The sequence below is a fragment of the Pseudorasbora parva genome, chromosome 18, assembly GCF_024679245.1.
Source record: "Pseudorasbora parva isolate DD20220531a chromosome 18, ASM2467924v1, whole genome shotgun sequence".
In the NCBI taxonomy this organism is placed as follows: Eukaryota; Metazoa; Chordata; class Actinopteri; order Cypriniformes; family Gobionidae; genus Pseudorasbora; species Pseudorasbora parva.
Genome location: NC_090189.1, coordinates 10,059,863 through 10,076,257, shown reverse-complemented (window position 1 = coordinate 10,076,257; position 16,395 = coordinate 10,059,863). Strand labels below are relative to the sequence as shown.

The 16,395-nt window shown below is 37.1% G+C and overlaps 1 protein-coding gene across 1 annotated transcript; it reads right to left on the bottom strand.

Moving 5' to 3' along the window:
- Nucleotides 1-286: 286 nt before the first annotated feature.
- casp21 (caspase 21, apoptosis-related cysteine peptidase) lies at nt 287-6,385 on the bottom strand. Its single transcript, XM_067423377.1, has 6 exons — nt 6,162-6,385; nt 5,959-6,047; nt 4,009-4,143; nt 3,347-3,525; nt 1,605-1,728; nt 287-1,507 (listed from the first exon to the last, which is right to left on the bottom strand). The coding sequence occupies exons 1-6, from the start codon at nt 6,188-6,190 to the stop codon at nt 1,266-1,268; spliced, it is 798 nt and encodes a 265-aa protein (XP_067279478.1). The 5' UTR covers nt 6,191-6,385; the 3' UTR covers nt 287-1,265.
- Nucleotides 6,386-16,395: the final 10,010 nt, after the last annotated feature.

Genomic DNA, 16,395 nt, shown 5'->3' with positions numbered 1-16,395 from the left:
GGAAATTCAGGATTAACCTAAACCTAAAAATAAACCTACCCCTAACTGATAAACACTTTATTATTAAACACACGTTAGGCACTTTATATCCAGTGCTCTACAAGTAGTATTGCAAAGAACATATTCAAACCCATTTCTAATCCGTTGGGGAGGGCTTTACACAAAGACAACATCACATAGACGCTGACGCAGATTTTGCACATTACAAATTGGATGGCGCCATGGAACAGCACTCATTCGAATCAGCTATCGCGTCTGTTTTAAGCGATTTAAACTTTTCCTTTTCCTTTTCGTTAAAACCCGAGCAAAGAACAACACTTGGTTACCAAATGTGGATTACACCGGCTACTTTGATGAGGAGGATGGGGAGTGTGATCATGTGCTAACACCACACAGCAGCTCTGGATCTGGCCTTTCTGTGCTTATTTCCTCACACTAGATCTGGTAATCATGTAAAATATGTAAATAATTGTAAATAAATTACCAGCATAACAATGCTAAAGTCTGAAAATGTTTTAAATCTGAAATAACTGAATTTGGATAAAGTTTGTGAGACACAATTATACAAAGACTAATTATTTTATTTTCAAAATATTGCAAATCACGTTCTAATTGCAATACAAATGCCTTACGGGGGCAAATGCAACCAGAGCTTGATGTTTTCTGTTCGACCGTCAATTCGAGATGTTTCAGTCGGTCTGAGATGGTATTAGGTTTTCCAAATTTGGCAAAAATGTTGTTGGAGTGGCGGTGAACACCAGCTATTCATTTCATAGTTCTTTTACAACAACAGCAAAAGTCGTCAGAAGCCACTGAAACATCTTCCTCGAAAATCACAAACAGAGAATTGCTGTCTGAGATGTTTCTCCGTCGCTCTGCTTACATCATCGTCTGTTGGTGACGGCTCTTTGGAAATGATTTGTCTATGATGCTTTGCCAGGCCATCCCTCAGTTACTACTGAGAATGGTCTGGTTTTAACCAGGCTAGCAAGACTAGCCTCTATGAATAATGTTATTTTTTGGTTTGCACACATTTTTATTTGGACTGTTTGACATAAAAAAAATAAAAAAATGAACAAATGGATTAAGTACCTCAAGTATTGTTTAATGTTTTACAGATCTGCCATCTTGTTTATTTAACATATGTTTGAGAATGAAGAGTATTTGCATATGAGGAATAACATTAATAAATTGCTGCCACTCCTTGCAAACCACATCACTGACTTGCTGCCAGTGATTGTTAATTATGATTTTTTAAATGTATATTATTTCTTTTTATTCTCTGCCACATGCAGGTAAAAACCCTTGGTCAGTCGGGAGGCAAAGCACGGCATTTGTCTCTTGCTATTTGTCTCCAGGTCTGTGGTGTAAGACTGGAAGTGATAAGCCACACGATGGTTTACTCTTGTGAGAATCTGAATAATCTCTAGATGACAGTCCTTCAACATTTCGCAAAGTTCACTGATAAATACAGAGCCCGTGTCTGGATTTCTCCATGAGTAGTACCCTGTAGAGAAACAAATAAGTTTTCAAATGCATTTGTGGTGTATAAATATTTCTATAAAACTACTGAACCATGCCACTGTCTGCAGTGCAATGCAAACCTTCCACTGTGGAATAACAGCAGAGAAAATCCACTTCGGCAACGTCTGATATTCCAAAAAATTCCCCTGGTGCTTCTTCACTGTCTGCCTCTACACCAGGGTCAAATTCCAGTCCTCTGCAGGCCTGAATATAGAATCAAACCAGTAACAAATGAGTTAACCACAGTCATAATGTATAAAATCCCTCTCCTGGGGCCTCATTTATAAACGTTGCATACGCACAAAAGAAAGCGTACGGCACTCTTACCGCAATAATGGGAAAATGCACGGCTCTTCACGCAAGCTCTGACCCAGGCGTACACACAAACACGGGTGAAATGAGAAATGTCGGCATTGTCGGCAGATGGAAGAAACACTTGAAAATGTGTGAAACTGTAGACCGTTGTGTAAAAGAAATGGCAATACTGCCTCTCATAAATAACATGAAGACTTCACAAAACAAGTCTTACAATTAACAGCCTACACGGACACCCGTTTGATCGACCTGAAGTGTAAAATAAACAATATCAAATGAAAATAAGTATGTTCTGCAATAATATTGGCATGGTATACAATTCATCCTCATAAATAATTATGGTAAACAGAACAAAATAATGTACAAAACTGATATTCTCATCAATGTGTCCATCTGGCAGTGCAGATATAGATGCAATTAGATAGACAGATAGATAATTAGGGAGACAGATAGATACATAGTAGTATCGGATGTGTCCGAAAGAAGCGGTTTTCGGTTCTTTACCTACTGATGATCCGAGAACTGATGTACGTTCAGTTACACGCGCATGCTCAGTATCAGCTGCTCGTGAGTTCTCATCAGTTCTTTCAGAAAAACATGTCTCAGTTCAGTGGACTGTTGGAGTTACAACATATAATTCAAGTGAGCAACTAAAGTAACTTGTGGGAATCTGGTTCGACCGGGTCACTAAAAAGAACCAGTTAAAAAGAACGATTCGTTCGTGAACCGGACATCACTAGAGTGATGATCTGATCAGGCTCACAAGTGAAGAAGAAATGGTTCACGTTTGTGCCTTTCCGAACTTGTGGCAACAGAATGTGAAAATTTGCAGCGAACGCTTTGACAAGGATGACTAACTTACAGACACAACACAGCGGGGCCGGTTGAAGAAAAATGCCATTCCGTGGTCGAAGACGGGTGCAACCACTGTGGAGGTAATGTAAACTTTATTTATCCTTCCATTTGGGCACACACGGCTTGAGGAAAGATGTGCAGTAATAAAATAATCATGCTTTACACACACAACGCTCTTCCCAACAGGACTATTTGCCTTTTTTGTCTGTTAAGAGGCACAAAGACAACTTTCACGTTTATGCCCCCATAGCTGCCATTTTAGCTGAGTGGGGGCTCTGGGCATTAACTGTAATAACTCTGTGTTTCAAGCACCAATCCGGTTAGTTTTTGGTTCTATAGACTGTACTCACAAAGATATAACGATCAAGATTAACTTATAAATTCCCTGGAGTTGTCTCTTTAATCTTGTCATCATCATAAACATTTTTTTAAATCTAAGTCTTCTTCCTCTATTTTTCTCTTTTCCCTCACTGTTCTAGCTTTTGCTACTTATATCCAAACCTTTGTATTTAAGGCACTTTTTGCGTTTCTTCGCCTCTTCATGACAGATCGCTTCTTGTATTCCTCAGTTGTAAGTCGCTTTGGATTAAAGCGCCCACTAAATGCATAAATGTAAATAATGTTATCTCTTATTTTTGCAGGTGGCTGTTACCTGAAAGAAGAAGAGTTTCGGCTTGTCCTGCAGACTAGGGCAGAGGTCAGAAGTCATGAGAGAGGTCAGTGTTTTGACAGGGATCCAGCGCTGATCCGACCCAAGAATGGTTCCTTCCTCTCCATGGCTCATCAATACACACACAAAGCAAGAATTGTCTGTGTGGTTCTCTTTGGATACTGAGGCACATTTATAATTTAAAGGATTAGTTTATGTAAAAAAAAAAAAAATGACCCCAAGCCTCAAGCCATCCTGGTTTAAAAAGGGCCTTCTGAAGTAAATAAATACATTTGTATAAGAAAAATACCCATATTCAACACTTTATAAAGTACAATAACTAGCTGCCAGACCACCTTCTGTATTTAACTTACTCAGTTTTAACTCTCGCAGTTCAAAGCGCTTACGCGACGTCCAACATCATATGTTGCGTCAGATATACCTTTTTCGTAAGTTCGGAAGCTAGATATTTGACTTTATAAAGTTTTAAATATGGATAATTTTCTTAAATTTAAATATGGATCATTCTTTTACATTTTCTTAAAGTCATATACACATTGCATGGCTTGAGGGTGAGTAAATCTTAGGGTAATTTCATTTTAAAGTGAACTAATTCTTTAATACAGGCATTATGACCTATCCTGAACACTGACATTGTACCCTACCTTTTCTCATCACATTAATCATTTCATTAGCTGACAGGTTCTTCTCCACCTGTACATTAAAACCAAGGGATTTGAACGTGCTCGACAGTAAGCGTTCATCTACTGAACAGCCCCTCCTTTGCAAACGTGGTGAGCCTGGAACAAGAAGGCATAACTAGGAATATATGTATAAGGAATTCAATAAGGTTCAATATAAGATTTTATATAGGGTTTCATTCTACTTAATTCCAATATTCTTTTATAAGAACTATTGAGAGTTGAAAATGACTGAAAAGAATAGGTGTGTTCGACTTAAAGCGGCGCCGTGCAGACCGATCGGTGTATGACGTCAAAGTACTGTGAGAGTGAGCATTAGCATACAGAGCCGTATGTTCTCTAAATGATGATGATGTCATAAACCGAATGGTCTACGCAGCGCCGCCTTAAAGGTGCCGTATGTAAGATTGACAGCTAGCGGTTGAAATGGGTACTGCAGTCCAAATTCCAAGTATTGGAGAGAGCTGTTTCCCCCACAGTCCTCCCCCTCAGACTCACTCGGCACTCACGTTGGTTGCGAGATTGAGGACACGCAATAGGAGGGAGAGCAATTGAAATCGAAAATTTAAGGCAAGGAGACTGTAAGTTGATGAGTTAATTTATTGATCTTTGATAAGTTGATATGCGTTTTAATATGTCTCCATTCATAGAGATTTTTAGATGGGTGCTGAGGCTTTATAGGTTGGGTAGAATCTGCATTCTCTGACACAGTTTGATCGCTGGCTTCCATGGCTGCAAAATTATGTTTACTGCCAACTGGCAATCCAGGGTGTCGAAATACTACAGGGTAAATTGCCAATGTGTGGTACAGCACAGACCAAAACAAAACCATTCTGACACGGAACGCACATTTCAAAGCATTTTTGTGAACTCAGCATGTTTCCTAAATATCTGCAAACATAGTATGGTAAATGCTTTAGTATGGTCAAAAACTTACATTTAGATCCTTTAAGATGAACACACCTTCACTTTAAATTCAATGGATGAGTTGAATGAATGAATGAATCACCCACTGATTCAGTCAGTGAGTGATTCATTAGACTGATTCAAACCTAATAACTCAGAGACTTTATATTAAAAAAATATATATTTAAAAATAAAAAAACGGATCATTGAATTATTTAAACTCATCATTGCTCACTTATTTCATATGTAACCGTCTGGTTACGGAGTGGGTATAATGTACAATCAACCATTCATTATCACAAAATAAACCCTGACCGGGTGATCAGGACAGTTAAAGAAAAAAATCTTGAGGATTATTTTTCAGGAACGGATACTGTGAGAAATGCCACAAAGCAGGACTAACGTGCTAAATAATCACATGAATAGAAACTCAAGACTGTAAGCCACTGTGGTACAAGAACTCTGGAGTCAGCAAGAATCAAGGTTAAATGCAAAGTTAACACAAGTATACAATAACTCTAAATTTCAGATTAGAGATATAGTATTCTCTTAAAAAAAGGTTCAGTGGGATTCTATATAAAACTCTAAGCTTCTTGAATCAATTTTAAAGAAATCTTCGTGCCAAAACGTTTCTATATAAGGAGAAATGTCTTAAATGGTTGTATGTAATACTACCGTGGTTAACAGGTTATTTCAATTCTATGTAGTGATAGAGTAAGTTCACAATAATTAAAAAATAGATTCAAATTAAATTAATTAAAACAATAAATGAATTAAGTTTTATTATTATAGTAATAATTATTATATTATACTATTATATTAAGTACCTGACTGAACCCTTTAAGGTTTATATAGGATTTTTTCTTCTAGCATTAGGTTGAACTTCAGAGTTATTTTAGCCATTCAAAAGGGCAGAGGTGTACCAGAGAACAGTTCTGAATAGCCTACTGCAAGCAGGTTGCACAACTTTATACTAGTTCAGTGGAGATACAGGCTGATAATACTCACCAGGGAAGTGCTCATTACTGATTATTAGACATTTGCCTATTTTTTTATGGGTCCTATATGGCTCAAACACACAAGGCTTCTTGACAGCACTGTGAACACAAGACGCAAGTTAAAACACCTCAACAAAACTAAAATGGAGAAATTCACTTAAACATGATTGTCTTTACAATTATCTAAACGTTCCGTTTCAACCAGAGTCTTACCTGTGATCTTTAGAAACATGCAAATTCATTCTGAGCCTTCGTTCATTACAGCACCGCGTCGTCGAAGGTGTACTAGACAGTGACGAACAGCTTCCTACAATCTCTCTTCTTTCATTCAAAAATTTCCTCTCCTTTTACTTTCATTTTACAGCGGAAGATTTCTCTTCTGCCTTAAGTCTTCTGCCTCAGACCGCAGAGTTTACAGAGGTGTAACTAATGCAGGCGTGGCGTTGCACTGTGAACAGCTCCATAAACAAAGTTCACACAACATTCATATTCTTTTATTGACGAGAAAATGTTTTAATAACATATCAATGCGCTCCATAGTTTTAAGAGGTGAATAAGTTATTAGCCATTACACAGGATTTAAAAAATATATATTATTAGGCTTTTCATTAACTTTTTTTACTTCAAAACAATGGTTGTGGACAGTGTTACTGTGCTATATAGTTCCATCTGCTGGCAATTTGGAGTATCTACTCTCAAAGGCCACAAGAAAGAAAGAAAGAAAGAAAGAAAGAAAGAAAGAAAGAAAGAAAGAAAGAAAGAAAGAAAGAAAGAAAGAAAGAAAGAAAGAAAGAAAGAAAGAAAGAAAGAAAGAAAGAAAGAAAGAAAGAAAGAAAGGGAACTAATAACACTGATAATATAATTATATTAAGTATAACTATAATAATAAGTATAACTATAATAAGATTATTACTATAATAATAATCACTTTAATATCTTTCATATTTATTTCGACATACCACTATAAACATATTACTTGTGAAAATCAGAGAGCACAAAACATAGTTTAAATGTTTTTAATCTTAAAATCATGTATTTTTCTCGTTTTAATCTTGAAATCAAATATTTTCCTAATTCATTTCATATACAACTTTGTATATGTACAAGTCATGAACAGAAAAACCGAAATGGAGACTTGTAAAATCAAAGATGCTTTGTAGTTAATACTGCATTAAAATGATAGAAATGAATCTGTATAAATAAGACTATCATTATGAGTTTACTTTGAGGTCATTACATTGTGACAGTGCAGTTAAGTGCTCATGGTCTGTGTGCTGTCAAAAAGATTTACGACTCATAATCCAATCACAGTCATTCTTCTGTACTAAGCCATGAGGTTATAAGCGTGGTGTGCATGTGTCACTGTAGCGCAGACAGCTACGGATTACTGTTTGTTAGTGTACTTAGCGTTACACCTCAGGGGTCTTGCAGCACTGAGGGTGGGACTCTTTTGTGCCAGCCATATGTGCGCTTTTAAAGACCCCCATGGTCGTTTAGGGGGTGTTGAATGGGTTTCTGCTGGTCAATGAGCAGACTGACTAGCATTGTCATTTTAGTGCATCTTAATCTTATTAAAGTTCCATATGGGGAAGCATGCCCTGCAGCAGAGCTCACGGGTAACTGTAATTAAACAAATGAAATGCATCTTTTCAGTTAGGTTACAACTGCATCATATTTACATGTAAGGCCTCAACTGATATATCAGCATGATTAAGTGCGGAAATTATAATATTTATAGTATGCTAAATGATTTTTCTTTTGTGTTATGCAGGTAATATTGCGTTTTCAGACAACAAATAATGCTTGTCAAACGATTCATTATGTTGTCTTGTAGTAGTAAGTAAAGACGTCAGTACATAGGCTTAATGTCAATGCATGATGCAGCAAGCTTACAATCCTGTTTTCTCAAACCCTGCCTGGAATAATGATCCAATTTCCTGAGCCACTTAAATCCAGTTCATGCCTACATCCAGTATAGCTGCTAACCAATCAGATACTTGGACCCTTGACCATTTTATCCACTTAAATCAGCAGTTTGTATTTGGGGGACTGAAGATTATGTTATGTTTAATTTTACATACCCATTGAATAAAATCTACTTTACACTGTACTTTGGTGCTTTGAGTCTTTTATTAACACTATTAAACAGGCAAAGGAAACAAGGGGAGACGGACAGTGATGGGATCAAGAAATGGCATGAGGCAGACTTAAACTCACTTCAGGGCATGTGTGCTTGTGCACGGTCTGCCAGATCCTGTCAAACTCCAAATTAAGATGAACATAAAAGCACATTTCTCTACTACCTCACAAGTATTAAAGGGTTACTTTAACAATTAGCATATGGCTTTCTATCAGTAGAAACCAAGCGGCAACCTCCCGCGATCTCTCTTGAAGCCAATACGGAAGTAATGTAAACTGCAATTCCTCAACTGGCCACTACATGCTCCAGAAGGGAGCAGAATCTCATTGAGCCCCATGTTAAAATTCTCAGCTTTACAGCAGAAAAAAACATATTTACAGCCTGGTACAAATTGTGTGTTTGGCCTATACAGCAAATTTTGACCTTCATGACAACTGTGGGGAGGGTGAAATTTTCTCATTCTTTTACGTTATATAAAGCCTTAAAGTTCTGCATAATTAAGGGCGTGGTTACTTTGAGTGACAGGTGGATAGCCATTTATCCACCGTTTATATTCTTTGCGTCACCTAAGCTCCACCCACATCCTGCCTCTTTGCCCATTTTCTGTTATCCGGAAGTGACACGCGATGACGCGCTCTCCAGATGGCGACGCACAGCTCGTCTCTAGTTTATGTTTCAGAACGACTTATCGGAATCTTATGGACACTCATAAAAAGTTCAGGCTGAAACATCCTCCTTCACATCTCCCCCTCCCTCCTGATTGACAGAAATGAGAGAGGGAGGGGGAGATGTGAGGAAGGACTTTTTATTGCGCCGAGTCGAAGTACTCTCAGAAGTGCTAATCCGCCATACATTATAGTTCTCCTTTTTAATCCGCTTAGAAAAGTGTCACGTTTTATTTGGTGTCACAATACTTGATCGTTCAACTATTCGTGTAACTGTATTTAAAGGGAAAACGTGGAGGCGTTTGGTCGCTTCTAACTTGATCTCTGTTTGGTAACATAGTGAATGAACTGGGCTTAGTGGGCTAAGCTAAATGCTATCAGATCGTCACCGCGCGTCAGAGAGATTAGGTGCACGCACTGAGACGAGAGAGGTATGTATCAACTCGTTTTAGTTAAGGGAATAACATAGTTTAATATGAAAAAGCGGTGAAGTATACCTTTAAGAACATCCCAGTTTGGGATAGTTCAGGCAAAAATTCTCATTTCACTGTCATGTCATTCCAAATCTGTATGACTTTCTTTCGAGTGACAGTCATTTCTTTCTTCCATGAAAGTGGATGGGGACTCTGTCAAGCTCCAAAAAAGACAAAGCAGTATACAATGTGTCATATCATAACAGTGTGCATAAAATGAAACCATAAGAATTGAGTCCAGGTGACAATTTAGATATTACATTAGCATGAGGCTCAATATTTTTTGCATTAACGCCATTTATGGATTTCACGACTTTCCTCTTGTACGGAGATGATGTTCTAACAGTGATGCTGGAAAGCCCAGACATCTGATTGCCCACCCCAAAATTGTATTTGCTACTGGTAATTTAATTTTATATTTCATCTCACTGTACATCTTAACATACATCGAAGTAAGTTCAAGTATGTTTGCTTGACATGCGAGGACCAGTGAGGTTCATTCTCGTGTTACGCAGCACGTTTGAGCTTCCTGAAGAACCAATGAGGTTCATTCTCGTGTTTCACAGCACGTTTGAGTTTCCTCAAGAACCAATGAGGTTCATTCTCGTGTTACGCAGCACGTTTGAGCTTCCTCAAGAACCAATGAGGTTCATTCTCGTGTTACGCAGCACGTTTGAGCTTCCTCAAGAACCAATGAGGTTCATTCTCGTGTTACGCAGCACGTTTGAGCTTCCTCAAGAACCAATGAGGTTCATTCTCGTGTTACGCAGCACGTTTGAGCTTCCTCAAGAACCAATGAGGTTCATTCTCGTGTTACGCAGCACGTTTGAGCTTCCTCAAGAACCAATGAGGTTCATTCTCGTGTTACGCAGCACGTTTGAGCTTCCTGAAGAACCAATGAGGTTCATTCTCGTGTTTCACAGCACGTTTGAGCTTCCTCAAGAACCAATGAGGTTCATTCTCGTGTTACGCAGCACGTTTGAGCTTCCTCAAGAACCAATGAGGTTCATTCTCGTGTCACGCAGCACGTTTGAGCTTCCTCAAGAACCAATGAGGTTCATTCTCGTGTTACGCAGCACGTTTGAGCTTCCTCAAGAACCAATGAGGTTCATTCTCGTGTTTCGCAGCACGTTTGAGCTTCCTGAAGAACCAATGAGGTTCATTCTCGTGTTACGCAGCACGTTTGAGCTTCCTCAAGAACCAATGAGGTTCATTCTCATGTTCACATTTGAGATTCCTCAAGAACCAATGAGGTTCATTCTCGTGTTACGCAGCACGTTTGAGCTTCCTCAAGAACCAATGAGGTTCATTCTCATGTTCACATTTGAGATTCCTCAAGAACCAGTGAGGTTTATTCTCGTGTTACACAGTATGATTGAGGTTTGAGCTTCCTCAAAATCCAATGAGGCTCATTCTCATACGCCAAGACATACGGTTGAGCTTTTGTTTATGTCAGCTGATCAATGTTTATATGTGAATAAAAACCTAAATTATATTTGTTCATCATACAAAGTGATCATGTCTCTTCAGAAATTTCAGACTTAACTGCTCAATTCATATAGATTAGTTTTACAAACTCTTTATGAACATTTTGAATCATCAGAGAGGTAGTTGCGTAGCCTGTCAATAGAATTTACAGAAAGCTCTCAGATTTAATTAAAAATATCTATGGTTTGTTTTCATGCATCAAGCTAGTATTATTGAGCTTCATTTACCATAAGTGATATACGTCGGCTGATCAGTTAAATACATTCATCATGCGATTGTGTCTTCCAAACGCCATTAAACCTCTCATATAATTTCATACGGGTTCACTTTTCAATATCTTTATGAATGGTGTTAGAGTTGTGGATGAATCAGTTTTCAGTGGAGGGACATGATTTGTGTTTTGAAGATGAACTAAATCTTACAGGTTTGGAAAAAGAGGAGAGTGAGTAAATGATGACTAACTTTAAGCTTCGTAAAAGACGTGTAGATGTATGTGAATGAGTGCGAGAAGTCTTTGTCCGTATCTCAAGGCCAGCAGTGACACACTGTCACATGCTCAAATTCAGCATCCGGTGAAATGTGCATACGCATTCACAGATAGGACACCTCATGCTATTCCTAGATCAGAGAACAAAACACTACGGAAATTTGTAAACAAAATGTGTTGATTCACAGATACAGAAGGAGTGTTTTGCCGATCAGTAAATATAGTTTTCTAGGTTGGAATGAACATTACAAGAACTTGTGCAGATACACACATCTGATATTTTATATCATGAAAATAATGATTATAATGAGGCTTTTGTCATTTGATTTCATATATTTACATGTAGTACTGTAAGTGGGATAATATTACAGTCATTACTGAATCCTGATCACTCTGTTGGAGTTCATATTTTGCAATAATGACTGGCTGACGTTAGTGTTTTTTTTATGGCTGCAATTTTTAATTCGCAGCATTGTTTTCAAAAGCTCATACTTAACACAAGAAGCTTAGTGGAGTTTGTTTCAAAACAACTCAAATTTTTTTTTTAACTCTCACAGCATGTTTTTGTTACATATGAGGAATGTGTATAATGACACGGGTATGACACAGGTATTACAAGAAGAGGGTGAAGTATGAGGACATTGGTCGTGTCCCCACTTTTCAAAAGGCTTATAAATCATACAGGATGAGTTTTTTTTAGAAAGTAAAAATGCAGAATGTTTCCTGTGATGGGTAAGTGGATAGAAAATATGGTTTGTACGGTAAAAAACCATTAAGCCTATGGAATGTCCTCAGATTTCACAAAAACAAACGTGTATGTGTGTGTGTTGTTTCCCATTAACTGTTTTAAAATAAAACTCTTCAAACAACTGACAAGGAGAAGTAGAATCCAAAGAAATTTTTTCTTGAATCTTAGACAGAGGTTAATGTTGGGTCAGCAAGTTAAGTAGTTCATAAAAACAGGTAGTTGTGGGTTTAGTAAGTATAAAGAAATGCAGCCTTGAATGACTAATGCAAACGTGATAGCTGAACTCAGCAGGATAACAGATCTTACAAGCTCATTAAAAACTGTTGGAAAAAATCAGCAGGGAATCACTTAGTGAAGTTTTTTTTGTTGATTGTCTTGATTTGTGAAAGAAAATATCCAGCTGGGCTCAGTGTTTTCTAACAAAACAAAACCCACATTTCCAACTGCACCTTATTGTGGTTGGGGTCGTATGTTTTTCTAACACAACCTAACCTGAACCAGTGTTGTTATTGTTAATTAATACAAAAAAAAGTAATTGAAATAAAGCTGAAATAAAATAAAATATACATTTTACATTAAAGGGTTAGTTCACCCAAAAATGAAAATGATTTAATTAATTACTCACCCTCATGCCGTCGGACACCCGTAAGACCTTCGTTCATCTTCAGAACACAAATGAAGATATTTTTGTTGAAAGCTGATGGCTGAGAAAGGTTTCAGAAAGGCCTCCATTGGCATTCAATATTTCCACTGACCCACTCACCAGACACATAAAGGCACTAAAGACTGCGTTACAAAGTCCATCTCACTACAGTGGCTGTACAATCATTTTACAATGTGACGGAAATAGTTATTGTGCGCACAAAAATCAAAATAACGACTTTATCCACCAAGTTATTGACGTGAACTCGACGCATGCGCGAGAATATGACGAAGCTCCTCGGTTCAATACCCGGAAGAGGAGGAGCGCCACTATCGGATAAATGGCTATCCACCGGTCACTCAAAGTAACCACGCCCTTAATTATGCAGAACTTTAAGGCTTTATAGAATGTAAAACTCTTTAAGAAAAATTTAGAAATGTTACCTTGTCAGCTAAAATAAGGTACATTTGTAAGTACTAAAATGACTAAATCTGAAATAAAAATAATTTAATGCTATATAGAAATATTGGTTACACTTTATTTTATGGTGTCCTTGTTACACTGTAATTAAACATTTAAATACTGAATAATATTAAGTAACTACATCTACTTTCTATTGGGATAGGATTAGAGTTTATTTTGGTTTAGGGTTGGTTGCTATTTTAGTTATTACTATAGTTAATACATGTAAAATATGTAACTGATATTGTAAAATGTATATATATATATATATATATATAAATTTTACAGTGTCATTGAATACAGTATTTCTTTATATATATTATATATATATATATATATACAGTCTTGTTCAAAATAATAGCAGTACAATGTGACTAACCAGAATAATCAAGGTTTTTAGTATATTTTTTATTGCTACGTGGCAAACAAGTTACCAGTAGGTTCAGTAGATTCTCAGAAAACAAATGAGACCCAGCATTCATGATATGCACGCTCTTAAGGCTGTGCAATTGGGCAATTAGTTGAAAGGGGTGTGTTCAAAAAAATAGCAGTGTCTACCTTTGACTGTACAACATTCCACAATTCATTCACATTTCTTGGTTTTGCTTCAGAAACAGCATTTTTGATATCACCCCACAAGTTCTCAATTGTATTAAGGTCTGGAGATTGGGCTGGCCACTCCATAACATTAATTTTGTTGGTTTGGAACCAAGACTTTGCCCGTTTACTAGTGTGTTTTGGGTCATTGTCTTGTTGAAACAACCGTTTCAAGGGCATGTCCTCTTCAGCATAGGGCAACATGACCTCTTCAAGTATTTTAACATATGCAAACTGATCCATGATCCCTGGTATGCGATAAATAGGCCCAACACCATAGTAGGAGAAACATGCCCATATCATGATGCTTGCACCTCCATGCTTCACTGTCTTCACTGTGTACTGTGGCTTGAATTCAGAGTTTGGGGGTCGTCTCACAAACTGCCTGTGGCCCTTGGACCCAAAAAGAACAATTTTACTCTCATCAGTCCACAAAATGTTCCTCCATTTCTCTTTAGGCCAGTTGATGTGTTCTTTGGCAAATTGTAACCTCTTCTGCACATGCCTTTTTTTTAACAGAGGGACTTTGCGGGGGATTCTTGAAAATAGATTAGCTTCACACAGACGTCTTCTAACTGTCACAGTACTTACAGGTAACTCCAGACTGTCTTTGATCATCCTGGAGGTGATCATTGGCTGAGCCTTTGCCATTCTGGTTATTCTTCTATCCATTTTGATGGTTGTCTTCCGTTTTCTTCCACGTCTCTCTGGTTTTGCTCTCCATTTTAAGGCATTGGAGATCATTTTAGCTGAACAGCCTATCATTTTTTGCACCTCTTTATAGGTTTTCCCCTCTCTAATCAACTTTTTAATCAAAGTACGCTGTTCTTCTGAACAATGTCTTGAACGACCCATTCTCCTCAGCTTTCAAATGCATGTTCAACAAGTGTTGGCTTCATCCTTAAATAGGGGCCACCTGATTCACACCTGTTTCTTCACAAAATTGATGACCTCAGTGATTGAATGCCACACTGCTATTTTTTTGAACACACCCCTTTCAACTAATTCAACTAATTGCCCAATTGCACAGCCTTAAGAGCGTGCATATCATGAATGCTGGGTCTCATTTGTTTTCTGAGAATCTACTGAACCTACTGGTAACTTGTTTGCCACGTAGCAATAAAAAAATATACGAAAAACCTTGATTATTCTGGTTAGTCACATTGTACTGCTATTATTTTGAACAAGACTGTGTATATATATAGCCTTTAGCATCGTTTTCTGACGCGCAGGTAAGTTCACTGATTTCAGTTGACCCAATTGTTCACGAGAATACAAGAGCCAATGCCATTTCACCATCAAAAGCTGCACATTTTTGAATGTGTGCATGATCTTTAGCCGATGGAGACGCTGATCACTTTTAGGAATTTTCTTGACAGAAAAAAATTATTTGCCTTTGGAATATTTGTACTTTTTGAATAACTTGTGTCTGCGGTCGTATCTGGCTGTTATACTCTGTTTTATATCATATAATACACAGCTGGGTAGGTTTAGGGATGAGGTTTGGTATAGCGTAAAAAATAATAATAATAATAATAGAACAATAAAAATTCCTGTGTGTTGAAAAGTGACGCTCAACTGGGTCCTGTCCAAGCGTCAATTTGTGAAGCATTAGGAGTGAGAACGTGTTGGCTAAATTACTAACATTAACTAATAATGAGCAATACATTTGTTACAGTATTTATTTATCTTTGTTAAATGTTAATTGTCTAAAAAATAAATTTAAAAAACACTGTTCACATATACTTTCATTAGTTATATTTAGCTCATTAGATAGTATTAACAGATACAGCTTTTGATTTTAATAATGTATTAGTAAATGTTCAAATTAGCTAAGACGAATAAATGCTTTAGAAGAATTGCTCATTCGTGTTAACTAATATAGTTAGCAAGTGTTACCAACTGGAGCCTTCTTGTGACAAAAGCAAATAAAATTACCAAAACAAACTAAAATCTAAATTAAAAGGAAAAATGCTTTATAAACACCAATTCACTAACAGTAAATAACACTGACCTGAGCCTTTATTGTCTGCTGTCTACCTGAAAAAGTGTAGAAAAAGGCATGAATTATTAGTGATAATGAAGAACTGTGAAATTATAGGTTTGAACTAATAAAAGACATATATAATTCACAACGAACTAACTTTTACAATAAATTAGAAAACACACATACACTTTCTTAAATAAGTTTTTATATTAAGTACATTTTATTGTCTATGCTAAACACACACCTACCCCCTAAACCTTTTCATTTTTGGTCATTTTATTAAGCTGTTATCATGGTTACACTTTATTTTGCAGTATGTGTACTTACAGTGTAATAACAGTGTAGTTACCCAAGAAACTACTGGTAATATAAGGTAACTGCATGGATTAAAGTTAGGTTTAGGGGTAGGTTCAGCGTTAGTACCTATAACCCAGTTATTGTTGCTATAAAAAGTACATAGTATGTACATGGGAGACAGGACTTTAATATATAGTGCCACTGTTATCATTGTTAATAAAACATTTTTAACTTTATGAATCATTTTTATCTTTGAGTGATACCTGTGTGATGTTTTGTCTGAATTAGTTCTATTCTGTTCCCAAAGTGTAGCTAAGTAAGCCCACCGCACACATATGAGTCCTGGTGCTGAAGTCCACTTCTGGTTTTCCGACCCCTCCCCTCTCAGGGTGATTAGTGTGTTAAGCCGCAGCAGGATTGGGTGAGAGAGTTAGTCTCATTACTACACACACGTACAATG

Bases quoted from the DNA above. Each gene is read 5' to 3' on its own strand.
- casp21 (XM_067423377.1), bottom strand. From the start codon at position 6,190: ATGAATTTGCATGTTTCTAAAGATCACAG. The intron at 6,048-6,161 runs GTAAGACTCTGG...TTGTGTTCACAG, and splicing joins CATGTTTCTAAAGATCACAG to TGCTGTCAAGAAGCCTTGTG. The intron at 4,144-5,958 runs GTGAGTATTATC...TTCTTGTTCCAG, and splicing joins CAGTAATGAGCACTTCCCTG to GCTCACCACGTTTGCAAAGG.